This window comes from Gallus gallus, chromosome 20, assembly GCF_016699485.2.
Source record: "Gallus gallus isolate bGalGal1 chromosome 20, bGalGal1.mat.broiler.GRCg7b, whole genome shotgun sequence".
NCBI classification, from domain to species: Eukaryota; Metazoa; Chordata; class Aves; order Galliformes; family Phasianidae; genus Gallus; species Gallus gallus.
Window position 1 is genome coordinate 8,242,755 of NC_052551.1, and position 25,917 is coordinate 8,268,671.

Consider the following 25,917-nt stretch of genomic DNA (forward strand, 5'->3'; position numbering starts at 1 on the left):
GCAGCTCTCACACAGCTGCTGGAGCCAGGAATCCTGCTGGAGCTGGCAGAAAGCACAGGAAGGGCTGAGAAAAGGCAAAAATCTCCCTCACCAGGGGGAAAAAAAAAAAAAAAAAGAAAAGCTGCTGGGTCTGGGTCAGGGGAACCTTGAGAAAAACAGCCTTCACAAGCAAAGTTGTTTCAAACAATAAAGGGGGAAATGCAGTGGGAGAAGAACAACGCAGGCGGGCTCAGCGCCAGCACTGCTCTCACACTCACACCTTCCCAGCTTTCCCCAGGGAAGCAGCACCAACACATGCCCAGCTCCCACTTGATGCTCACGCGTAAACAGCAGCACTCAGCAGGCTCCTAAGTATAGGGAGGCCACAAGCTGATCCAGGTGGGGAGCTGCAGCTTGGAAGCCCATAAGCAAATAGAAATCTCCATCTCCTTTTGGAGATCAGGCAACTGCAGAGTACTCTACACAGGAGAAGAGACTGTTGCTTCAGCTGTTGAAAGCAAGAAGGATTTCTGCTCAGCCTGCTTAATATGCTTTATTTTTAATACTGCTTTTGCTCCGAGGCACAAAGAACTATTTGGAGGAAAAAAAGGCCTTTGTTTGAGATTTTACGCCCCAGCCCCTTACTTAAGGTGCAAAACCCCACCATAAAGGCTGCTAAGCCCTCCTACCCCTTTCCCACAGCAGTGCCCCAGCACAATGATGAGCTACGAGTCCTTACAGTTAATTGTTGTTGATTGGTTTTTAAAGTGAGAACTACATACAAAAATCCTCACATATTGCCCCATTTTTGCAATGCTCTCTGAGAAATACAAGCCAGGCAGATAGGGCAGTGCATGGCCCTGGGAAGCTGTGTGCAGACAACAGGAATGCAGAAGACATCCCCACCAAGGGGAAGGGAGAGATTCATTTCAAGTTTCCCTCTGCACCCAGCAAGAAGGGAGAGGATACCCTGGAGGGAAATGGGCATCAGTGATATCACCCAACAGCAATGAGAAGTCTCACAGCAACTGAAACAAAGGTGCAAATGGAAGAAGGTGAGAGAACAGAGAGCTTTATCCAGATTTTAAGCTGAAAATCCTTCTCGGACAGCCATCATCCCATCCCACCCCAGGCTTAGGGAGGGCTCCATGCTAGAATAACCGTGAGCTCTCTCCTGAGATTTAACAAATTTACTCATCAAGAAGGTGTGGATTAACTAAGCCAGGTAATAAACATCAGATTCATCTCTGTGCTGAAGGCTTTTGCTGAACACAGGTAGGAGGGCTCAGCACTTTGGCCTGCAGGGCTTTCCTCCAGCCGCCATGCCAGAGCAACCTCCCCTTTATTCTCATCTGAATGGAAGAGCGACAGCAAGACAGAAGCTAAAGAGAAGATTTCATAGCACTGTGACGTGCCAGGTGCTGTGCTCTCATTCAGCAGTGTTCCTCCAGCATTAGGCCAATTGACACTTTCACTCGGTCCAGAACTTAATTCATTAATGATCCACCGGGCCGTTTCCTTCCTTGATTTCAGGCGCTCCTCGCTGGTGAGCAGAGCCCTGCCAGAAGCTTACCCCTTACATAGAGGCTTTCAGACATAAATCTCATTCCTGACTACAACAAGCAGTAAATAGCTTGAGGCGTGTAAATCAAAACTCCCTGCAAAGCTTCAGTCTGAGGCTCTGCCGTTCTCCGGTGTCACCGGGCTCTGGGGGTGGGGGATGCGATCCCATCACCGTCTCACGGCAGTAATTAACCTCCAGCAAGCACTGGCACGAAGCTCCAGCTCTTGCACGACCGCAAGCATTCCTCTCCCCAGAGCTTACCATAAAGCATCAGCTATCCATAAACATCTCAGGGAAGGGCTGGCCTGGGTTCACCTTCACGCAAGGAAGATGTCAGCCCTGGCAGGACGCCAGCCATTCATGGCTCTGAGATCCTCCTGATTTCTGTCAGCTCTGACTCAAGTGACCTACTTCGGGGGGGGGGGGGGGGGAGAAAGTTTCCATCACACCCTTTCCTCCCCTCCACCCACTGCAGGATCACAGAGGACGATCTCCACAGTGACCGTGAGTCATGGTCTCTTGTACCTCTGTGAGCACAGCAGTACCACAATGTGCAGTGGTGTTCTCCCCGAGCATGGCATCCTCCAATTGTTCCAGCCTGTGAAACCAGAACCGTGCTCCACCACGGAGCTGCAGCGCTGAATTTGGCAGCAGATAAACCCATGCAGTCACCCAACCATTCATCCTAACCATATCAAAGCATTAAGCAGGAGGATTAAAAGCAAGAAAATAAAACAAGTACTCCCTATTCACGCTTCTACCCTCAGTAGCTCCTAAAACCCATTTCACTTTGCTCCTTGGAGCGGTTCGCACTATTTCTGGTTCCCAGGACCAGGCCTGATGTGAGAACCATCAGTGATTTCTCTTTCAGCTTTTCACCCTACAAAGATAAAGCACCCCTCCTCACAGCAGCACACAGACAACACCAGCAGGAGCAAATCAGACCCCAGCCCCTCAGCAGATAACCAGGCACAACCTTCCTTTGCTGCGACAGGAGCTCTGATCTGATTTTAACATCCCTGTGAGGAGAGCAAACTCCTGGCCAGCAAAAGCAGAGCCCAAAAGGCTGCTTAATTAACAGCCCCTCTCCCACTTGCCACAGCCTTGCCAAATGCTGCAGAAACTCAATTCCAGCCAGTAATTAAGCAGTTATGGCACAGGATGGACAAAGAGCAGGGACACAGAGAAGGGAGGGGGCTGACACCATCCCCTCCCACGGTGCTCCATTGAAGCTCTATGCCATGTGCACTCTGGGCACCAGCAATTCCCCAAAGGGACAAAAAAGTTTCCATAACCGTCAGTTCCTTTAATTAAATCTTAATTGGTCCAAGAGCTCCCCAGAGGGTTACGTGGAGCAAGGAGAGAACTTGTTTGCCAGCCAAAAAAAGAAAGCCCTGCACTCAGACATGCCTGTGAGGGTGTTACCTGCACTGTGTCACAGGTATCTGAGGAATTTGCAAACCTGGCTGCCAGGCAGTCTGCTCCAGCACTCGCCCTGCAGAACCTTGCTGGGTCCCAGGAATTCCTCTTTTCCTCTCTTTTCATCAGTCTCAACTTCAAGAAGAGGAAATTAGTGATTCTGTACTATTTCCTTTTGTTTCTGTTGCCTGACCCATCAAAAGAAAGGAGGGAAAAGCAAAGAACTGACTCTCCCCAAGAGTACAGACAGGTTATTGCAGCAATTGTGTGCAAAATGGGCATACATTAAGAGAAAGCCAGTGAACATGGATCCTTTAGGTTCATATTCCTGCAGGAGGGTCACTGAGTGAGCTGCAGCCCCAGAGGAACTCCCCACCAGATGCAAGCTGTGCTACCAACCTCACAGCAGCAATGGTGCAACCCCATCCCATGGTACAGCACGCAGGGACTGCAAGCACACCCCCCAGCACACCCTGCCTGCTGGGAGCCACCTGAGATGCTGCTGAAGCCACCTACATTGGCTAAGAGGATTGGCATGCTGTGTGCTGCCCGGGAAAGCTGTGCCCACCCAGCTCTTGTATGACACACAGTGCCCCAGGCACCAGGGGACGTTTGGTGGTGCTGTGTATAGCACAGCTCCAGACAGCTGCAGAGCTGGAGTCAGACCTCTGACAGAGAATGACAAATGAGCTTTCACTCCATTCAAGTGGGTGAAAGCTGCCTCCAAGGTCAGTGCAAAGCTTCAATGCCTGACAAGACTTGAAATTACTGCAATCAGTGCAAGTTGCTATACTGAGGGGCACTCAGCCCCTGAGCCATCACAGCAGCCACGTTACCCATCCCAGAGCTGAACCATCCCCAACAGCACAACTGCTAGGTCCATTTAATACAGAATCACAGAATGTCCCAAGTTGGAAAGGACACATAAGGATCATTGAGTTCAACTCCTGCATCCACACAGGATCACACTAAGATCAGATCTGAACCAAGCTCGTTATTCAAAGCACAGATCTGTACGTGACACAGCCCCTTCCTCCCTTCTTCCCTACTGCTGTCTCCCTCCAAACAGGACAGCCCCTGGTGAGGTGCCTGGGGAAGAGAAAGGGGTGTCCCATGCACCCACATCCCCTCTGGAGTAGTGGCAAGCAGCCCCCATCCCTCAGCCCTTCACACCCCTGCTCTGTGACCCCTCCTGTTCCTGCAGCATCAGATGGGGACATCTTTCCTAAGCCAAGGAAGGTCTGAGAGAATAACACATTTCCAGAGGAATGCTTCTGTGACTGAATGGGAGCAGCAGAGGAGGGCTGTGGGCTGGCAGCCATCGCCATTACAATGTTAATTCCCTGTGACTTGCCAGAATTAGAGACCAAGCATCCACTGTCATTCTTTGTCTTTTAGGGAAACATTTTCAGCGTGGACTTACTGTTTTCAAATAACTTCACAGTTTTAACAGAGCCTCCTACCCTGGATGAGATAAGGTCTCATCTCACCCTTCCAGCTTCCACCCATCCACTGATGAACTTGAGAAGAACGGAAGGACAGGTCCTTGCCAGCAAAGCACAGCCTACGACGTGACTGAGAAGGACTTGGGTTACCTGTCCAAGGTCCAGAGTGACGTTGACCTGGTTGAACTCCAGCCCACGGGACAGCGGGGGGCTCTGCCACCAGCGCTCCGTCCCATCGATGGCGTTCGTTATGGGATGTGCCTTGTTGCTGTTTGCTGAGGAGCAGATGTCACAGTACTGGCCCTGGGGGAAAGCACAGCAAAAAAACACAACCATTTAACCGTGGCCAGGAAAGCATGACGCAAAGCAGGCAGGTACCAGAACAGCTCAGAATACAGCGTGAATCAATACATAAACTTTTGGTATGCCCCAATTTAGAGCAGGGACTGAAAAATGAACATAAGAAAGCTCTGCAAACCCACAATAACCCAATGCGAAGTTCTGAGTGCCCTAATAGGCACCCCTTCTGTATTTCACATACGCACCGTGCGTTGCCATTCTGAGCTCCAGTGCCACAGGGGCTGCTCTGCTGAACCGCCACTCACAGCCTTGGCAATACCCAGAGATCCCAACCCACACCATTCAGTCCCTGCTATGGACCCAGGCTGCCAGTTCTTCTGCCCAGCTCCCTGCAATCTGCTGCTTGTCAACCTATTCATTTCACAAGTATAGTCCTTTCAGCTCCATTTTCAAGTTTAAGTGTGGCAGCCAAGACCCTCATGCTGGCGATGCTGCAATGCAAGGCCAGAAAGGGACGGCCCCTGCTGTCACCCAGCCAGGGACCTGGCTGCCATTGCACTCACAGAGCCTCTTGTCTTGCTTTGGCGGTGTGGTGGCTGTCAGCCCCCTGGACACAGTGCCAGAAAAAAAACAGCTCCACAACCTGAGCAGCCCCTGCTGAGCAGGGACAGACAAAGCCCTGAGCTGCTCAGGGCAGCTCTTTCTTTCCCCTTGAATGGGCAACTGAATCTGACTCACTCTTAAGGAACCCTGCAAGAAGCAGGGAGTTATATGGTTCGTGGAGCATCTCTTCTGTCGCTTGAATTGCTGCTACAGACAGCCCAGACGGGAATTATTGCAGGCAGTCTTCCTTTAAAAGGTGCAGCTATTCCCAGACACGCAAGCTGCCTCTCCCAGCTGCCGCCTGCTTTAATATTACACCCAGTACACGTTCTCAAGGCAGGCAGGCTCCTTCCTGCCTGCTCCATCCGCGCCCCTGTGAGGGCTGAGGCAAGGCAGAGCCATGGGGCTGTGATCCTCCAGCTGCCCCAACCTCTGCAGGAATTACACTGCAAAAGAAATGGAGAATTCCCCGCATTCTTCCCCACAGCCATGTTATTTGCGGGCAATTATGCAATGCAAATTGTGTCAAACAAGCATGCCTTTTAATTAATTCCTCGGGAAACATGAAAATAGCAAATGGGGAAGTGCCAGGGCAAAGAATGGGGGAGATGGAAGCACCCAGGTGGTCATGATATACAGAGGGGAGCTCTGCTACAAAGGGCAGGATGCAGGGAAGGAGGAGGGAGTGCAGACCAGATAGAACTGACCCACTGTGAAGCACAAACCTTTAAGGGGAACCGGTGCAACAGGTTGTGTGGAAATCTCTACTGCACAGTAAGGTGGGGGGAGAAGCAAGGCAAGGTTACAAAATGAGAATAAATAACAAAAAATAAAGTGTTTTCATGCTTTAAATTCTTGCCACAGACGTGAAAGCCATTTTGAACCCAAAGTTCACATGGACAGGTGACAGCCAATTCAAGTTGAGCAAGAGGGGACTGAAAATTAGGATCAGCTGCTACACATTTGTAATGCTGATGTTCTCCCTCCCCATGCTGGGCAGCCTGCAGGGTTAGCTGCCCATGGGTAACGTGTCAGCAGCTGAGCCAGGTTTGCTGATAAAAGCATCGCTGGCCCCTCTGCTGCACCACTTGCTCATTAGTTATTTTGTTAGAAGCAGACTTAATCCTCATGTGAATCATTCCTAGCTATTTGTACTTTAAAGCAGCTCACGCTCCTGCACAGCATGCCGGGTCTCTACGGGAAGATGAGAGGGTCTGACATCAGCAGAGGATTTTAATTAAAAAGCAATTGTGAGCTGCAGGCTCAGGGGAGACAGCTGGCTCCTGGAGCAGGAGGGGCACGGACATCACCAAGGTACGTGTGAGAAGGAGCTCCAGCAATGCAAGGAGGCTGCAAGGCAGCTCAGAGGGTGTAAACAGCCCATTATCAAAGCAAACTGTAAGTGCAGGGAGATAAGGAGGGACATCTGAATCAAGGGCAGCTTCCAGAGCCCTGCAAAGCCTGATCCCCTTCCCCTCACATCAGTAGGAGGTATTTCCCCTACACACAAAGGCTGCCTGGTGCTCTGCAGGCACTGCTTGCCCCCCAGGAGAGCTTTGTGCTGGGGTGCAGCCCTGCCCTGCCCCAGCCTCATCCCAAAACCACAGGGATGTGATCACAGGCCTGCTGAGGCAGAGACATGGGGCAGGAAATGGGAAGCAGGAGGTGCTATTCCAGATAAAAGTATATGTTCACAAGCTGCTCCCAGGGCTATCCTCACAGCCAAGCAACACAGCTCACACAGCCAGGCAGGTGCTGTCTCATCTGATGTCTCTTTCATGGGCAATTACCCAGATGCAGTTAGACCAAAAAGCTCCAGTCCCTTCACACACAAGCACAGAAGAGACTCTCAGAGGTTCCACAGCAGCCAACCTCCAACCTGCAGAGACCCCAGGGCTGAACCATCTCCCTCTGCTGTGCATGGGATGCAAAAACACGGGGCCAGACGGCCATATCCCATGGGTGAGCGCAGCATGGCCAGGAGCACTGCCACCAGGAGCCACCTGAGTACTGAGCAGGTCTGGTACTGAGCAGATCCAGACCTCAGCTGTTTTAACACCTGGATAGGACCTCCCATAAGCACTGTGCTGCTCAGGCAGGTGCAGCTCCATGGTGTGACTCAAGAAGCAAAGGAGCGCTTTGCAGCAGCAGCATTTGAGGGAAGATGAGTTGCAAAGGAAGGCAGAAATACTGATTTAAATGAGCAAGGTCTTTAAGTTTTAAGGTATGTAATTGCCTCAATTAATGCTAGTAACTGCCCTTACTGTTGTGCTACCAGTCTGAAACCAAGCCACCACCTACAAACCTCATTTGCTGGAAGCAGCGCCTCTGCAAAACTGCCTCTGCCCTGGAACAGACAGCTTACAGGCACCCTCAGCAAAGCTCCACGGGGATAACAAGCCTATAATATCTCCCCTTTGTCTCATCTTCAATAGATCAGTCAGAGGCACTCTGCATTAAGGTGGGGCTGCCCATGCTGATCAGCGAGTGGGATGAGGGGAACAAAGCCCCATGCAGTTCCTCTCAGCACACCTCAGCAGTGCTCTGCATCACATCCTCACAGCCTGAAAAGCCTCCTGCAGCTAGAGCTGTTGTCTTCTGCCAAAAAGCCCTGAATAAAGCAAAGGAAACTCCTTGAAAAGGTTCAGAGCCTTCCCACAAGCTGTGCCAAAAACACGGCAAGTGTCTTTAGGGCAGCATTACTTTAGAAAGTTTAATGATTATTGACATTTTTAGAATATTAGGCTTTCAAGTCAATGAAATCTCTTTCCTGGAAGTCTACTGCGATGCCAATTGACAACAAGCAGAACACAGGATGGACTGAACTGGTGGTTGCATTAATGCTACACTGGGTCCTCAGTCAAGCAAGTGTCTCTTCTCTACAAAAACAAGCAGACCCTTGGGGTGTCCCCAGGAGGGATTCTTCCTGATGGAGAGTCCATTTTTACCACAACCACACCATGACCAGACAGTAGAGCAGGCGGGTGGGTAAGGGAAGGGATTGGTGGGACAAGCAAGCACTGAGGACATGCACACAGAGCTCATTACTGTCACCTCAGCCTGCTTAAATAGAACACTTCCCTCCCACTCCCCCATTTGCTTTGGTCAGCAAGGGGTGCTGAGCTCCCTAAGAGGGATGAATGAGGAGCTCTGACCTCTGCTCCAGCTGCCTGCTTCCTCCCCTCCCTGCTAGGTGCTACCTGCGGTCATGGAAAGCTGACACAAAGGGATTTTTCTAAAGCCCTCAGCCCAACCAGAGCCCCAGCCTGGGGAGCAGCATTGGATCAAAGGGACTCGTGCAGAGCTGCACTGGGGACAGGAGAGATGGCTGGCACAGATCTGTGGCTAAGGAGCTCCATTGGGTGGGGGAAGGCAGGAGGATGTGACCCTCAGCGTACCAGGGATGGGCTGTGCTCAGGAGGAGCTGCAGCCCCCAGGAGTCATAACCCATGTGCTGTATCCCAGCATCAGCATCCATCCCCAGCACCACACTGGGCAGCTAATGTGGCTGCAGCACAGGTGGACAGCAGAAAAAATAAATGCAGGCTCACATCTACCAGCTTTATCTTATCCTCCTAGTTTTGCTTGGCACATTATTCACTTCTTTTTCAATTGCACATAGCAGCAGTTACTGTTTACCTTTCCTTACTGCCTTCCAGTATGAAAACTCACATGCACGGTGTATAGGCACAGCTATTTCACTTAGGTCCCTACTGTCTCCCAACAGGACTCAAGCTGCTCTATCTTACAGGGCAGCAGAACAAAACAGATCACTTTAAAAAGCAGCAAAGCTCAGAGGAGACTATGCCAGCGTTTGCCTTCCTGTAACGTCTTCAACAATTTATATGACAAAGGGGACAAAATCTCCCGTTGTAAACACAACGGCAGGAAAATCCCTAGCAGAGCACTGACTCAAGAGAATGCGGCCAGAATGAGAAAAATGCTTCCAAAGCTCATCCCACAACAAAGGCAGCCCAAACAAAAGGCCGAGAAAGGCTCTGCTTGAGAAGCCGGCCGATCTCCTTTGCTCTTCATCACCGTCCCATCGCGCTGCTGCTCTGCAACAGGTGCCGGGCACCGGGAGCCTCACGGCAACGCTCAGCAGGGCAGCTGGCTATGCTGCAGGCTGCACGTGGGGGCTCGGCAGCTTTTCCAAGGGGAGATGCAGCAGCAGGTCGGGAGTTCCCGCAACTTCAGCTCGCGGTCTACATCTGGTTTACAGTTCTACTTTCTTTTCAAGAGGACCAGAGCTGTACAGCACCTTTTGCCCTCCCCGTTCCTGGCTGCAAGGTCCCCCCTGCTCTGCTTAAAATGGGACCCCTGAGATCAGTCACCCGATAAATGCTTCTTCTTTACCTTCTGCTCATCGCAATGCCACACCGACCCCAAGGAACAGAGCTCGGACCCACGAGGCCAACCGCCCCCACGCGCGCCCCAGCGATTCTCGTGCAGGCAGAGGGGCCGGGGAGCCTCGCGCGGCATCGCACCAACGCGAAGCTCTGAGCCCTTTATAAATAACGCCATGGGAACTGAACTCGGCGAGCCGCGCTTCACGTGCGCAGCCCGCAGCGAGTCTGGCAGCGGGGAGCACGTGGGCGGCTCCGGGGGGCACGGAGCACAGAACCGGCCCGGAGAGGATGATTGGGGGACCCCGCCCTCAGCACCCCCGGCACCCCCCACCATCCCCAGCCTCGGCCCCTACCTGGATGGTCTGGTTGGGGTCCCCCCCCGCCAGCGGCCCCCCCACCAGCTTGCAGTACAGATCCTCCACGGCGCGGCGGCTGCCGGACGTCCCCGCCGTTTCCTCGCCGCAGGTGGCGGAGGCGGAGATGCGGGTGCCCTCGGCCAGGTTGAAGTAGGGCGGGTGGAGGCTGTGCCCGTTCACGTCGCCGGGGAAGGAGGCGGGCGGGCGAGCGGCGGCGGGCAGCCCCGCTCCGAGTCCCAGCAGCAGCACCAGGAGCCGCAGCCCCCGCTCCGCAGCCCTCGCCATCTTCCCCGAGCCGCCCTCGCAGCGCGGGGGGGGGGGGGGGGGCAGCGGCGTCTCTCCCCGCTCCCGTCCCGCACTGCGCTCCGCGCCGCCGCGCCCGCGCTACTTCAGCCCCAGCGGCGGGGAGGGGCCGCCCGCGCCCGCCCCGCACCGCCTCCGGGGGCCCCGGTCCCGTCCGTTCCCCCCTCCCCAAACCCGGAGCCGGCCTCGCCCTGAGAACCGCTCCGAACTGTAGGGAGGAGAGGCTAAATGGGGTGAAGGGATTTTTGTTTTCTTCCTATTTTTTTGTTTCTTTTTCCCCCAAGACAAGAAGGAAAGGAGAAAAAAAAAAAAAGAAGAATGAAAGGCACAGGATCTTCGCGGAAACAATGTGTCTATTGTAGCCGCGGGGCTGCGCTGCCCTCGTCCTGCTCGCCGGTGTTGCAGTGCATTAATAAAATCCATGAACCAATGGATTGGTTTATCTCCGGGAAAAAGCTCTATTACTAATTAACAGAACGTTAAAAGGCCCCCAAGTCCCATTCGCTCTCCTCAAGGTTTGCTGTTGGTTTAATTTGGACAGTGAAAAATCGCCCTTCTTTGCCCCAGAGGCAGGCAGGCCCCATGGGGACTGGCTCTGCCTTCTTAGCCAAGGGGAAAGGAGCGCTGCTGACCCACCCTTCCCCATCACTCTGCTCCCGATGTCCCTCGTGTCCCTGTGGCTCATAAGGACAGGAGCACTGCCAGCACCTCCTGTACTGCCGGGGGAAGGCAGCTCATGGATGAATACGCAGTGATATAACGTCAGATTGCAGGAACCGGACTGCCTGCAGCAGCTCAGGAGGTGCGGGGCTGCAGCCTGCATCCAGCTGTGCCAGCTGTGCCACCATAGCACGTGGTGGCCCCGGTGTCATACCGGTGCACACAGTGTGGCGGCACTGAGCACAGCTGCCAAAGCCATTGGGGCAGGAAGGCTCCCCGCCGGCATCCAGGCGCCTTTAACCCCTTCCTGCTGTCTGTCTCTTGGGAGATTTTCCCCCCACTTCATGCAAGGTCTTCATATGCAGCAGATGAATGCACGATTAAAAGGCTAATCAGAACCCTTGAAAATACATTCCTTTAGAAAGCATGGGCAGTCTCTGCCCTTTAAAGTGCACGTTGCAATGGGCAGCTTGCTCTGGGGAGAGCGGAGCGGCCGCCTCTGAGCTCAGTAATCGTTAACCAACATGGTTATGAACAGGAAACCAGCACTTCTCTGAGCTGGACTTAAACTTCCTTCAACTTCATCAAATGCCATATTAATCAGCTGCTTATACCCCACGGCATCTGTGAAAACACCAGAAGAGTTAACCAGGAAAGCAGGACAGATTAGGGAAATCAGTTTCTCCCACCCCCACGAGAGAGTTTCAAAGCAAAGCACCGGGACCGCTCTAATATCCGTAATCCCTCTAGTGGTAACGCTGTGGCACGTAATTAATCACCCTTCCAAAATGCAATTAAGGAAAGCGAACCGTCCGTCCAGAGTGAGATCACTGCGAGCACGTGGGCTCTGTGGCACGGATTCAGCCACATCAGGAGCAGAAGCGAAGGCTGCCCCACAGCCCCGGCACTGCGCAGTCGCTGGGAGCAGAGGGCTGAGAGAGCACTGGGGTTACAGGGCTGGCACCGGTGCTCCTGCGCTGAGCTCTGCAGAGCTGCTGCCCACAGTCACACACTCAGACTGGAGGTGCTGAAGCAGAAAGGACTTTTCCATTCCAATCCAGTCCACTACCAGCGAATGTAGAAAGAAGGAGAGCAATTCAGTCTCCGGTGATGCTGCTCTGATACTGAGCGTACTGTCTCAGCCACCGCAGCATCCAAGCTCTGCTGAAGTCTTTATTTTTGCCTCCCTGCTGTTTGCAGGACCATAAGGAGCTTGCCAGAAGCCTCCATCGGAAACACAGCAGGCTTTTTCTCCCTGAATCTCACCTCAATTAGGGAACCCAACGCTTAAACCCGAGCAAAGATTCAGCAAATTGCAACCAACACATTTCCCATACCCACATCCCCTCTTTACCTGTGGCAGAAATGCAGAGAAGTGTGCCACAAAGTGGAAGCCTGCTGAGTAATTCAGCAGCAATACCAAGAAATTGCCTGGCTTTGTATTGCTTATTACATAGAGAAATGAAATAAAGTGCTCTTCGCTCTGGGAAAAAGCAACATATGTCCAATGGAAGAGGAGCTGTGCCTTACTTGTGGTGTTTCCCAGCAAGGTACCTCTGCATTTGGAGCTGTCAGTGCCTGAGCCAAGAGAAACAGCAGAGCATATGGTTTCTGTACCATGCATTCTGTGAGGTCAGGGATTCGTTATCTTAAGGAAGATTTAATTACTTTTCTGCTGCTCCGCTGCAAGCAGTGTGAAGGAATGTGTTTCCTCTGCGCTGACCTAAGAGCACTGCGCTGAGATCGCCATTTCCGTGTACACTTCCTGACACGGGGCAGGACACGAGAGCAGCTCCTGGGTGCTCAGAATTGATCCCACCTGAGCTGGAATGGAACCAACACAAGCTGCAGGAACAAGCAGCAGCCTTCACCTCCAGCTTTACAATCGTACACGCTTTGCAGGCTGTACCTGAGGGGACTGCGAAATAATACAAGGCAGAACAGAACCACAAGTGCGTTTCAGGTCTCCTGTCTCCTGGGCAGGAGTGTGCATGCTTGCACAGACCCCGTGCACACACAGACAGCTCTGCAAACAGCACGGAGACTCAGAGTACATCTCCCTGTTTGTGCTTCGCACTGACGGCTCAATCACAGCAGTGAATCTGCAAGTGGGGACAGGGCACTGTTTGCACCTGCAATGGGAAACGACTGAAGAGTTCTCTGGAAGGCACGAGGGGTTTGCCCAGGGACTGCTTGCCTTGCTCGGGTTTGTTCCTTGGAGTGCACAGAGGGGAGGGATGGTCACACTGTTACAGCTGTCACCTCCAGCGCTCAGCAGTCAGCTTCAAGCACAGCCCTGCTTTCAGTTTTTTGCAGTGTTTTAGAAGACATCAAGCTAAAAATGGTTCAGACCAAAGCAGAGTGATGGGGTGCAGCAGCACGGAGCAGCTCCAGGAAAGGCAGTGTCCTTTGGATCTTCTCAGAACTAATCTACATCAAGCAAAACACAGAACCCCAAACCCTACCAGCTTCACATAAGCATTAGCAAGAATAGGATTAGGACACATCTGAAATTAACTGTTATTTTTTTCCCTTTGTAGAATCACTTTTATGTACCCTGTCTGTACTTCCTTTACAGTGTCCCCCGTTTCACACCTATTCAGGTTTGGAAAAGCCTGCTCTGGCCCATGCATGGCTGCTGGGTTTGCTGTACCCGGGCAGCACTGCTTAGGTACCAACAGCACATCTGCCTTCTGTCTGCAGGGATACTTCCACAAGAGATCATGCAGTCCCACGGCCCAGCAGGACGTGTTACTCAATCCACCTTCAGGTCATCCTGTACCTTCCCTGCCATCGGATGGTTCCAAACCCTCCAAAGCCAGAACAGGTGTTCCATTCATGCTGCCTGTCTAGCTGGCAGGGACCCAAACACTTTTTCTTTAGCAGCCTGAGCTCTGTGTTGCTCTGGGAAGCACTGAACACACACACATGCTCTGTCCCCTGGGCATGCTCCAGGCTCGGTCACTATCAGCAACACGTTTTTCTTTGCCCAGATCAAACAAGAACACAGCTGCTTTTATGTTAGTGGCCGCATCACGCTCAGATGTAAACCATAGCTTTCCCTGCAGCCCAAGGGCTGCAGAGGACCCCATGGTGTCAGCAGCCATCAGCTCCACCAGCAGCATGGGCAGATCCTTCCAGGAGGACATGGAGCTGTGTCACACTGCAGCCATGGAGGGAGCGGGGGATGAGCGAATGCACTCAGGATGGAAACGAGGGCAGTGCTGATGTGTGCACTCATGTGTGAGAGGGCAGCGGGGTGCAGGCAGAGAGCACGCCCAGAGGAGGGACACATCCAGCACTGCTAACTGGAGCCTGGCTCCAGCCCGACTCAGGGAATAGGATTTGTCCTATTATGTCACTCCAACTACTTGGAATGCCTGGAGGTTCGTCCTCCTGGGGTTTGTTCCTGTACCCTGTGGCTGTGTGTGCATATTCTGCAGGCATGAGCTCACAGCTGTGCCTTGCTGCCCCTCAGATACACTGCATCGCAGCTCATTCTGCAAACTGCAGGTGGTGATTCCTAGGGGTGAGGAACTGGAGGGATTTCAGGAAGAGCCGTTAGCACTGCTGATGCACATACACACATTTTTCTCACTGGAAAGGGAGGAGTGATTTACAGCAGTAAGGCTTACTTGAGTGCAATCCACTGCATTTCCCTTCCAGAGAGCTGCTGGTGTCACATATAACTCTGAAAACAACAGGTCCCAAAGTCAGCAGCTAACACTACAGAAGGTAGAACTAATCCGGACCTGTAAAGCAACACAGCAGTGATTGCTGCACTGCCTCTGCTGAGCTGTGCATCCATCCAACCCAAAAGCTGCGGGTGTGCTCAGACCAGGGGATGCCCTGACTCTATTAGTGCACCCAAACCAGCACACTGCAGGGAACACAGCGCTCATGCAAACATACCTGCACCAGGAGGAGGCCTGAATTGTGCCTTAAAGCCCCGCTGCTATCATGTTCCAGTACACAGACCTGATGAAGAGACTTTCTCTGCCATTCTGGATCACAGTATTGTCATTTTCCTATTAAGTCCCATTTCTTCAATGAGAAATAATAGGTGGTTAATGGAAGTTGGGAACAAGCAACAGATCCCAAGCACCAAATTCACCCATGAAAAGGAACTGCAGGAGGCAGAGAAGCCACATCCTGGCTATAAGGCTCTGCTATTTGCTCCTCCCCAGCAGCTTTTCTAATTGTGCTGCATGTGTTTTCCCAGATGAAATGAGAGCAGTGGGTCTTATAAACAGTGCCAGCTGCTAAAGAAGTTAGATGCAAAGTCTGAAAGAAGAAATCATTAAAAATGAAGGATTTCTGCCCTCATTTCTTACAAAGCAGTTTTTGAACATGGGAAATAGCATCATTCCCTGACCTCGGGCAGTGGAATGGCCCATCCCAGTGAGTGGCACTGGTATGATGAGTTTGGTATCACACTGTGGGGTCTGAGTGTCATCTCAGTGCGGATGGAGATGGGCTCATGCTGCATCTCCACTTATTTCAGAGCTGGAAAGAAGGAGACTGGTGACTACACAAGGCCTTCCATAGGGCATAAGGCAGTGGTGAAAGGCAGAGCTCAGCTCCAGCTGCTCATTGTGGGTTCTGTCCATGGAGAACGCTTGCGTTTTTTGAGGGGGGGAGGGGGAGGAGGGGGAGAGATACACTCAGTCCAAGCACAATATTGACAATAAACTCTTCTCTCTGAGATTCCCACTCCTAATCCGTGGGACTTGGAGAGGGAGAAAGCATTGTGATGAAATATTAGCGAGAGTTGCCTTGGTAACTGCCCAGATGAAGCCCTCTTACATTCACTGAAGCCCTCCCAGCGTGACTAATACCTCCAGGGCTACAGTTACAGCGCTCGGAGTGCCCTGCATGCACCACCGAGTCAGCAGAGCAAACATACTCCAACCCCATTTATACACTTATGGCTTAATCTGATTATTCTGTAGCTTGACTGAGTGCAAGGGAAATTTGCAGGGCTGCACTTTGCAGTCTCTTCTCTTTCATCTTCCCCCTCGTACTAATGTTTCCCATTCTGCATTTCCTAAGTCAGAAAAGCCATCAGCCCAACAGCTGGGTGCAAACAGCCCTCATCTGTTAAAATGAGTTTGGCAGCACGTTCCTTCCCCTGTTAACCTTATCAGTGAGCGGAACAGGTGAGGAATGTGGAGGGCCCTCATGCAATGCAAAGTGAGGAGCACTGCACAGTCGTCAGCAATGTTTTAAGTTTTCAGCAACTAAAACCACTGGTGTGAGAGAAAACCGGGACACAGGAAAGGCATTGCAGAGAGCCCACCTGTCCTGAATGAGCCATCTCCTTCCACTGCTGCCCGGACTCCACACCAGTGCCCTTCTGTTGGGTGCAATATGAATTGCTCAGATCTGCGTCCTTAGCCATGTAAACCTGAAGGCTTGCACAGAGTTTGTCTTTTGCATGCATGGGGACCTGCAAAGATAGGCAGCTCAAGGCTGCAGTTCTGCAGTCCACTGAAGGCCGGGACCATCCCACACACAGGGCAATGACAGCAGAGGACCCCTTTGCAAACTGAAGCCACCAGCAGCAGAGTGGTATCGGTGCTCCAGGTGTGGGCTCACCCCTTGCACAGACTCCCTCCATCCCAGATGTCCACATAGCCCACAGTTTTCCTGTTGCAGAGCTCCTTTCACTGCCAGAATGGAGGCTTTATAGGTCCCAAGGGAGGATTCAGCACCCCAATCCTCTGTAATTGGCACTTTGCTGCCAGGAGGGTGAGCCCAGTGATCCAATTCCACAGGTAGGATGGGGATGGACAACGCTGGGGTATCAAGGTGCACTCAATGTTCCTTCTTCAATAAAGGGGGACAGGGAGAAGCTGCCTGAGCGTCAGAGCTGCGAGGCTGAGGAGAGCTCATCTCACACCTGTAGCTCCTACAAGGCAGCCACTGGGCTACACCCTGCTGCATCTCCGAGATCATTTGGTTCTCTGCACCTGCCCAAGGGCTTTCATCTCCAAGTGGGGCATGAGCCACAGCTGTGTCCTCTGCAGGGCTCAGCCTCAGGTGAACCGGCTTCTAAGAGTCAGTTTAGAGGAGATACATGAAAACATAGTGCTGCCCTCTCAGCCACCATCAGTATCAGCAATCCTCACCTTCAGAAGCACAGCACATCTGGGCGTGTAATGCCACGTGTGGGATTTCTGCCTTTGGGTTGTGCAGCGTGACTGAGCTTTCACACCCGTGTGCACCACAGATAAGAGTGAGCCATGCTTGGGGCTCCATCTCAGGAAAAGACTGCACGTATTTCCATTGTCACAGGCATTAATCTGAAATTTAAATTGCTTCCTATTTGGGAAAGCCTCTGAGCTTTTTCCATGCAGATTATTCCTCCGGTAGCTCGATAGGAACACCTTGCACTTAAAAATAATTCCCCCCAATAGGAAAAAAGAGCAAATAGGAAAACTGAGGTTTGCAATAATCTGCAATTTCCTCAGCGCTTTAAGGTTTGCATTGTGCATAACCTTTGTACGGCCATCCAGGTAAGCAAAGAAACCTTTCTAACCTGGTTGGTTTGCTGGGATGGATCATGACAGATCCTTTTTCTGCTTCCAAATACTTTGCACGAATACAAAGGATGATATTTCCAGTAAGGAAAAAAGGAACCTCAGAGGCACAGCGAGGCTTTTATGGGAATGTTCTCTCCAAGGATCCCAGAAGAACTGGCACGGAAACCAAAGGCTCATTTACCTTCTTTAAAAACACCAAAGGGAAAAAGTGCTTTGTGGATCAGGAGATTAAAATTACAGATGTGCTATCTGGTAATTTTACAGCAATTAAAGTCATTAACTTGAGGGTATGCTGCTGTTGCAGCCAGGCTGGGCGTTTGGGATTTCATTTAAAGGAGCCGCATTACCAGAGAGCTTCAGGTGAGGAATCACTGATGAAAGGTACCCACTGCAGGCTGAACCACAGCTCTGAACATTAAGGACTCCCAGGATGAAAGCCCTTGGAACCCCTAATGAGATTCATGCTGACGGAACCTGATGCCCCCGGCTTGGTGTGAGGGATTTATCCCTTCCCTAATGAGGCATCCCAAGAGCTGGAAACAGAGGGATGGGTGTGTGCCCACTGGCATTACTGCCTCGAGCCCCACACTTCTGCGTGAGGTATGAATAAAGGAATTTAATTAGTTTGTGCCTGCTGCCATTGAACTGCTCTGGAGGGATGCACAGACAGTGAAATAGAGGGAGAATGTGATTTACATGCTAATAAGGGTACCTACACTTCCTCTGGACAAGCCCTGATGAAGTGCTTTGGGGTGTTTATCAGATCTGCATTACTGCAGGCGCTCACTGCGTGTTGGAGAGGAAGAGAAAGATTCTCTTTTGTAACACCGGTCACATTTGGAGTCAAGGGAAAGCAGAGCAGAACTGCTCCCCACACACATGTTGTCCTTGGCACCAGCATCCCCTAATCTCTGCTACTCTCCTTCCCCCTCTGGCCATGCCAACACCACCATTTGTGGGACTGGGCTGTGAACCAGCACAGGGAGCTGACCCAGGTATAAAAAGAATGTAAATACTTTATTTTATTTACAGTTTATTTTTTTTAAGCTATCTTAAGCCATTTAAGGAATACTCTGCCCATGATGCTACACAGATCAGTCATCAGGAGCACAGCTATTTCTGTACAGCGCTGCTAGAACAGGTGAGCCTTAGGAATTGTCAAGAGGGGCATCCAACTCATGTTGGTTTAAGGCAGCAGCTCCCGATGTGAGCAGTAATGATGGAAAGCCAACTGAAATGGCACTGGGCCAGAACCGAAATGGATCCATCCATTTTAGGGGAGAGAAGGCAGCTCAGTGCACCATGGTGGAGGTTTTTGTTCCTGGAGCACACACACGCTGTGCAATTTCAGTTGGATTTACAGGTCTTGTTATGGCAAAATCCCAAATGTTCATCCGAAGCAGCCTCCAGCCAAACCCAGATTTGCAGTGTAGAGTAGCACAGCTCATCTAATGAAGGATAAACCAACAGCAAAAAGAGAAAAACAAAAACAAAAAAAATACTTGAAGTTCTCAATGGGAACTGCTCTGAGTCCTTTTTTGTTCTCGTGAGTTTCCTATGTGGTCTTGGAAGAACAATGAGCCAGCCACAGTTCCCAGTTGTAACACAGCACAAGCACTGATAAAGCAGGGAAGGAGCTGGGTGTGGAAGTGGGATACTGAGGATGCCCAAAGAGACAACCCACAGAATAGCACATGGCACAGGCAGGGGACAGGCAGTTTGAACCTCTACAGGTACAGGATGGCAATGGGATCTCCAGGCAGCAATTTGGGAGCATAGCCATGTTCTCAGGGAGAGCTCTGGGTGGTCTCTGACACAGCTCGTATAATAGAAGCCAAACAGCCTTGGCAATGCACTGCAAACACCTCCTACTCAATGAGAGCACACCTGAGCATCCTGCTCAGCCCGACAGCAGCTCCGCATGCAGCCCAAGGGCTCTGGGAGGTGCATAGCAACACCCTGCAGAAACTGCAGTGAAACCACCTCATGTTTCCCCTCAAGACCTCACTCAGGCAAGGCTCTGTGCCGGGTCCAGAATTCCTACAGGTCCTTTCCAGCTCTGCAAATTGCTGCTGGAAGGTTGCCCTGCTCCATGCATTGCACCCAGCGAGCAGGAGCCGCCCGCAGGCTCAGTTCCTCTGTTTCAGTGCTGCTGAGCACAGGCAATCCATCACAGACCTCCTCCCATCTGCCATCGATCCCCAAGCTTGCTGCTACAGACAGAGCTCAAGACCCCAGATACCATAACTCACGGACTGGAAGACTCAGCAGAATGTGAGTGCATTCCCCCTCCTCAAACCCCATCACTATCACGGTTGGTAGGAGCCTATCTAAACTATGGGAAATCCCCCACATGCAAAGAGCTGGGCTCTTCAAAGGCTGCAGCTGTCACAGCTCAGCCCCATGTATTCAGTTTTTTGGGGGGGAGAGCTGCCTTCACACCATTTAACTTCGGCTATTTTACAAGGTGAACTCCAGGACCAAGGGTTTTCTGGGAGATACATCACAGGATCACTGAGATTTGAAAAGACCTTTAAGATCACTAAATCCAGCCCCAATCCACCCCCACCATGCCCACTGAACCCAACCCACCATGTCCACTGAACCCAACCCACCATGCCCACTGAACCCAACCCACCATGTCCACTGAACCCGACCCACCATGCCCACTGAACCCAACCCACTATGCCCACTGAACCCAACCCACTATGCCCACTGAACCCAACCCACTCACAGCAGAAATTTGGACACCTTAGCATCGTTAGATTTTAAGGTAAACAGAGAACTTCTGAAAACCAAACCTGTTATATCAACACCCAACATGATTAGCTTCGCTCAGCAATGCTGCCCTGCATGCAGAGGGTCAGAGAAGGATCCTGCATGAATACTCTGAAATGCACAGTGACAGAGGGCTGATCCCCATGTGACAATGACACACAGCTGACACGCTCCTTCCTGGGAGCCCAGCACTGAGTAAATCCCCAAATTCCTTGACAAGTAGCTGCATCCTGTTACTTTGCCCTACAGCTTCAGAAATGGGGGCAAACAGCCACGTTGTTTATTTGGGGTCACTCCCAGTCCATGCCAGGTTTCTTTAAAATCCCTCTGCAAAGCACTCAGCTTTCTGAAGGAGGTGAAGTGGGGTGCAGCACCAGTGAAGGAATTCCTGCAGCATTCCTCAGGAATGCAGAACAACTCCACAGTCCTTCCCAATGCTTTTTTTGTGTGTGTGTGATTTCTAATCTTTACGGTGTTTACATTCCATATATCACTTTTAGAACCAGAGATCAGAAAGGGATTATGACCAAGCTCTTCACACAGGACTCTGTTTATCTAAGCAAGAAGAGCAGCACTTCTTTAACCATTTCCACAGTGGCAGAAGTGCTCCGTGTGGGACACACACATCTGGATGCGCTACATCTGAGAGCAGCACTTCTCCAATACACAGCAGCCTCCAATAGCAAGCGCGTGCCCAGAGCGTTTTTACACCCACTTCACAACCAGCTTTTTTTGTGATTAGCATCAGGAATTGCATCCCTTCTCCCACACTGCTGACGAAAGAGCCCAGTGACCTGCAGACCTCTGGCAGGCAGAATTTAGGAAAGTCACAGCACTGAGCTAAATCCATCCTGAAGTTCAAACCATCCCCTGGGGCTGAAGCTTGGCTACAAGAACCGGGCTGCCCAAAGGGACCAGAGAAAAACTGAGCTCCTACTCACACTGCTGAGGTGAGGCCAGATTGGCCAGCAATGCCTGCTTTCTTGGAGAAGGGTTGGTTGGTTATGGGCTGGTTGGTTATTGGCTGTTGGTTATGGATTGGTTGGTTATTTGTTGGTTGACTATATGTTAGTTGGCTATGGGTTGGTTGGTTATTGGCTGCTTGGTTATAGAATAGTTGGCTATTGGCTAGCTATTTATGGGTTGGTTGGTTATGGTATGGTTTGTTATGGGTTGATTAGTAGTTACTTATTTAGGCTAGTAGGTTATGGGTTGGCTGGTTATTGGCTGGTTCATTATGGGTTGGTTGGTTATCGTCTGGTTGGTTATTTAGGATGCAGTTGCCAGCTCTTAAGTGTAAACAGTGAATTTTGAGAAGGTTCCTTTGATCCTCAGCAAACATTACAGCCCTGCTATCAGAAATACTTTAAGCTCTGTTTTTGAAGTTACAAGTGGTATTTCCTCGCTTCCAATTCCCTCAGAGACAGAATGTCAGAAGGAAAAAAAAGACATTAAAAAAGTAGGGCCTTAAAAAAGCATTAAAATGCTTGTAAATATTCAGCAACTAAAAAAGGAAATTGATTCACTGGCGTGTAACGACATCTTCTTAAATATCAGGAAGAGCAGAGCCTGCTCTGGTGGAGGAAGTTGGATGTTGGAACAAAGCAGCTGATGAAGGAAAGGAAAAGGGACCTTGGGAGACATTTCAGAGCTGGAAAGGGTTCCAGGTTGGGAGAGTCGGGGATTTAATGTTTGCAAGGTCATACTGCAGGCCTTGAAGAGAGGGTTCTCAAGTGCTGTTTTGCAAAGTGCTTTTGAAGTACTGTATAAATTATACAATAACCAAGTAGAGTGGGGCTGGGAGGCCTTTACGCTCATTTGAAGCTCACCTCCTCTACACTTTCTTGGAAGCAAAACCTGGCACGCAACCTGCAGCCATGGGAGCATCCTGCATGCAGCAGATCAGGGCTGGGGGTGCTACGCATACCATGTGGATATCAGTGATACTGCATCACCAAATCCAGCCCCAGGGACCCCTCCCCAGGGGAATCAGGGGAAGCATCTAGTCAAGCATCCATGGATTTGGGTAACGCAGGACCCCATGTGCAGGGGTGGGCCATGCATACTCCATGTCTCCCTGTCCCCCTACAGCTATGAGCTCCCACCTGAACCCGCAGCCCCTCCTGCTGCCCTGCAGCTCACTGCTGCATATGCAGTGCAGAGCAAACCCCAGGGACAGCGCAGGCAGCTCTGCAAGGCAAAGGTTACAGGTGTGCCCGCGCCCCCGCAGCGCTCCCAGCCCCGGTGATAGCTGATGGATGACATACCCCAGTGTGGCTGGCAGCTCCTCTGCCCCAAGGAGTGCCGAGGTTCATTGGCATTTTTCTCCTCTGAAGTCAGCCCCTGCCTGGCTGCCATTCCCGGCCCCTCCAGCTCATTTTTTCCCTAATTATTTTAAAGATAAAAGGTACCAGGAGACCACTTCCTTGAGATCCTTCTAGATCCCTTCCTTTGGGCCTCTCGCTGCAAGAAAGACATGGAGGCCCCGGAATGTGTTCAGAGAAGGGCAACAGAGCTGTGAACAGTCTAGAGCAGAGGTCTGGGGGAGCTGGGATGGTTCAGTCTGGAGAAGAGGAAGCTCATTGCTAAAACATAACCCGTTGAGAGGCACTGTGCAGTTGGAAAGTCCCACTCTGCCACAGACAGAATACCAGGAAACTTCAGTCACATTGGCAGCTCTGGAGCAAAGCTGGAGACCCCCCTGCCAGCCATGCTGCAGCTCTGTCAGAGTTGGATTCTGCAGGGCACTGCCGTTGTCCTATGTGTCCATATGTGTCCTGCACAGCACCAGTGGGCTCTCATATTTCCTGCCCCAAGCTCACCTGCTCAGTAGGAGATCTGCAGAAAATTCCATGTCCGTATAGAGAAAATATCTGGTTCTTTCAAACTGAAGATGTAAAGATGACTAAAAGAAGGTCGGCCTGGAACCAAAAGGAAGAGCCTAAACACATGAAGCTAATGAGTGCAGAAATACCAGAGTTGTTGTAGCATGGACATCAAGTACATGGACACCAGGGACATGGGCAAAAACACATGGACACCAATAACGTGGACACAAGTACACGGACATCAGGAATATACGGACACAAGAACGTGGGAAAGCATAGTCTGAAGCTCTCCACAGCATCCAAGAAGGGCCAGGTCCCATGCCCCATTTTAGCAGTTTCAAGTGACATGTGCATCCCTGGCTCATAAATCTCAGCTAATCAGAGCACTTCCTTGGGCCTCCATATCTTTGTTGAATCACTTTCCCCAGGCCACGCTGACTCTCCAGACCTCTCACTCAGTGCTTCCAACAAGGGACACAACAAACTCCAGCCCAACACAGCTCCCCACAGCTCAGGCTGCTGTTGCCATCGCTCACACACACAACCAGCCGACCGCACAGAGCCTGTGAGCTCCCACAGCACAAAGCTCCACTGTTAGATGTGTCCGCTCGCGTGGTTTAACATGCATCATCTACCATGCTGACAAAGATTAAATGAGTCATCCCTTAGCAAGCGTTCAGCTGGCCAAGCTCAATCTCGTGGGGATCTTTGACTGTAACTCAAGCTACTTAAATCTGTTCTACATTAGACTCCCGACAGCCCAAATGGCGTAATTTAAAACATATGTCGGGGTGTAATCGCACCTTTTAATGTAGGCTCAATAAAACCCAAAGGTGCTTGAAAACCCAAATGACTTGTCATGAAAAACCTCCTAACGATGTAAAAACAAGCAGCCCACTCTTCCAGGAATCTGGCTCGAAGCACAGCTCAGTTAGATCATGTCTGTCTGATACCAATCCATGGGAAAAAGTTGGTCTTCATACATGACACAGTAGCAAAGAGTTTAAATTGTCCATGTATGGGGACTGCTCTTGGAGCCTGCAGTGAGTGCCTGCTATTGAAACCCTTGTGCTGTAAACAGCCCCTGACCAACTGCAGTTCTAGCCTGTGACTGCAGCAGGAGATAGAAGTTCTGACAGCAAAACAAAAGATGCTCCACTTTCGTTTCTGATTTACAACTCGGTGAGCTGGGACTGGGGGAGGGGGCACCGATTCATTGACAGGGATAAAGAATGAGGCAGTGGTTATTTCACAGACCTGTAAACAGATTGGCCATGGAACGGCAGAGTACAACATCTGCATCCCAGCATCTTCCATCCCTGGGGGGCTCTGGCCTAACAGGAATTAGACCTCAGTATTACTATGGAATAATTGATCTTTTTAACAGTGAAGCTGCCCAGCTGGCACTGGGGTTAAGAAGTGGATACTGAGACACATTTTTATGAATGGGGACAGTCGGTCAGAGCTGTCAGGAATGCTTTTCTTAGGGTTACCAAAGGATATCCAGATGGGAAGGCGTTCATAGGAAACCAAATGCATCAATGCTTCGCTTTGCAAAAAAACCAAGCAAACAAAAAACCCCACAAAAACAGCCACAAATGGTGCAAAAAGTATATTGCTGTCTACCTCCATACCAAACCCTGCAGCAAAAAAAGTAGGAAGAAGTGAATGGGGTGAAAGCAGCATACACAGGCAGTCGCTGTCTGTCATCAGCACAGCAAATGCTCCCTACAATTAAGAGCACAGGCTCTGTCTAGTTTTGGCATCATTCATCCCAATGGCTGCTACCATAGAATGTACAGATGCTGTAGGTGAAATTAAACCTGGGACACCAACACGATATATCATTTTTGTCCCGCTTGCTGATGTGGAAGGCATGCTCGTGCTGGAATGCACCAATTTAAGTGCTGTTCCTGTCAATCTTCAAAAGCATTTGCAGTCGAATTGAGCTGCCAGATTTTTATTGTTTTTTTTTAAACAGAGAGAGGCAATTAAGAGTAATAAAAACAGTGTTAGACGATGAGCAGCAGAGACAGGTGATGCTGAAATGAATAAGCATGAAAAATCTTGGGGATTTATCCGTATCTCCCCGTCTGCAAGGAGCTGACCCTCGTGGGGATTTGATAGATGTGGTCTTGGTTCAGGAGAGGCAAGTAGGAACAGTGGGGGAAAACGTGCCGCGAGAAAGTCCATGTCTGACCAACGGGAAACGCTGGGGGCAGGGAAGGAAGAGATAAGCGATCCCTGCGGGGCTTCCCGGGCCTCAATTAACCACGCAGTTCTCCTCACACAGACAAACGATGTTTCCCTCCCCGCCGCCCCAGCGGGCGATGCACGCAGCACGAAGCACTCCGTGTTCTCAGCGCTGCATGCTCCTGTCCACACAAACGCTTTTTTTTCCACGTGGGAAGCCCCAGCGAGGCCAAACAAAGGGATTCTTCAGATTTCAGGTATGCACTGTGAGTACCACGGCCACAAACAGGGTGGGAGCGACACCCAACCTCTCTCCACCCAAATCTCACTGCTGCGGAGGCACAGCTGCTGCCTCTACCATTGCATCTCCTTTCTCTCTGCAAACAGCGTCCTCAGCTGCCTCTCAGCCCGCTACATCAAACACAGGATTTAGTTAATCATACACGAACAGAACACAGCCTTCTTTGTCAGAGCCCTGCAAGCGTAAAGGACTATTCAGACAATGGGTGGGCATCGTTTCCTTTTGTGACACTAACAGGGGTCAAACATTACTTCTTTCCCTTCCATTAGTCACACCAACCCTGTGTAATGCAGC

General features: G+C 51.1%; 1 protein-coding gene across 4 annotated transcripts in view; it reads right to left on the reverse strand.

Annotated features, from left to right (window-relative positions):
- The window catches only part of LAMA5 (laminin subunit alpha 5), a 79,599-nt gene extending 69,222 nt beyond the window's left edge, over window positions 1-10,377 (reverse strand). For all 4 annotated transcript variants that reach the window (XM_040650754.2, XM_015296661.4, XM_015296660.4 and 1 more), the window contains exons 1-2: window positions 10,013-10,377; window positions 4,558-4,710 (exon numbers count right to left, since the gene is read on the reverse strand). In XM_040650754.2, the coding sequence (XP_040506688.1) occupies window positions 4,558-4,710; window positions 10,013-10,300 (441 nt within the window). In that variant the 5' untranslated portion in view covers window positions 10,301-10,377. The remainder of the gene's footprint in view (window positions 1-4,557; window positions 4,711-10,012) is intronic.
- Window positions 10,378-25,917: the final 15,540 nt, after the last annotated feature.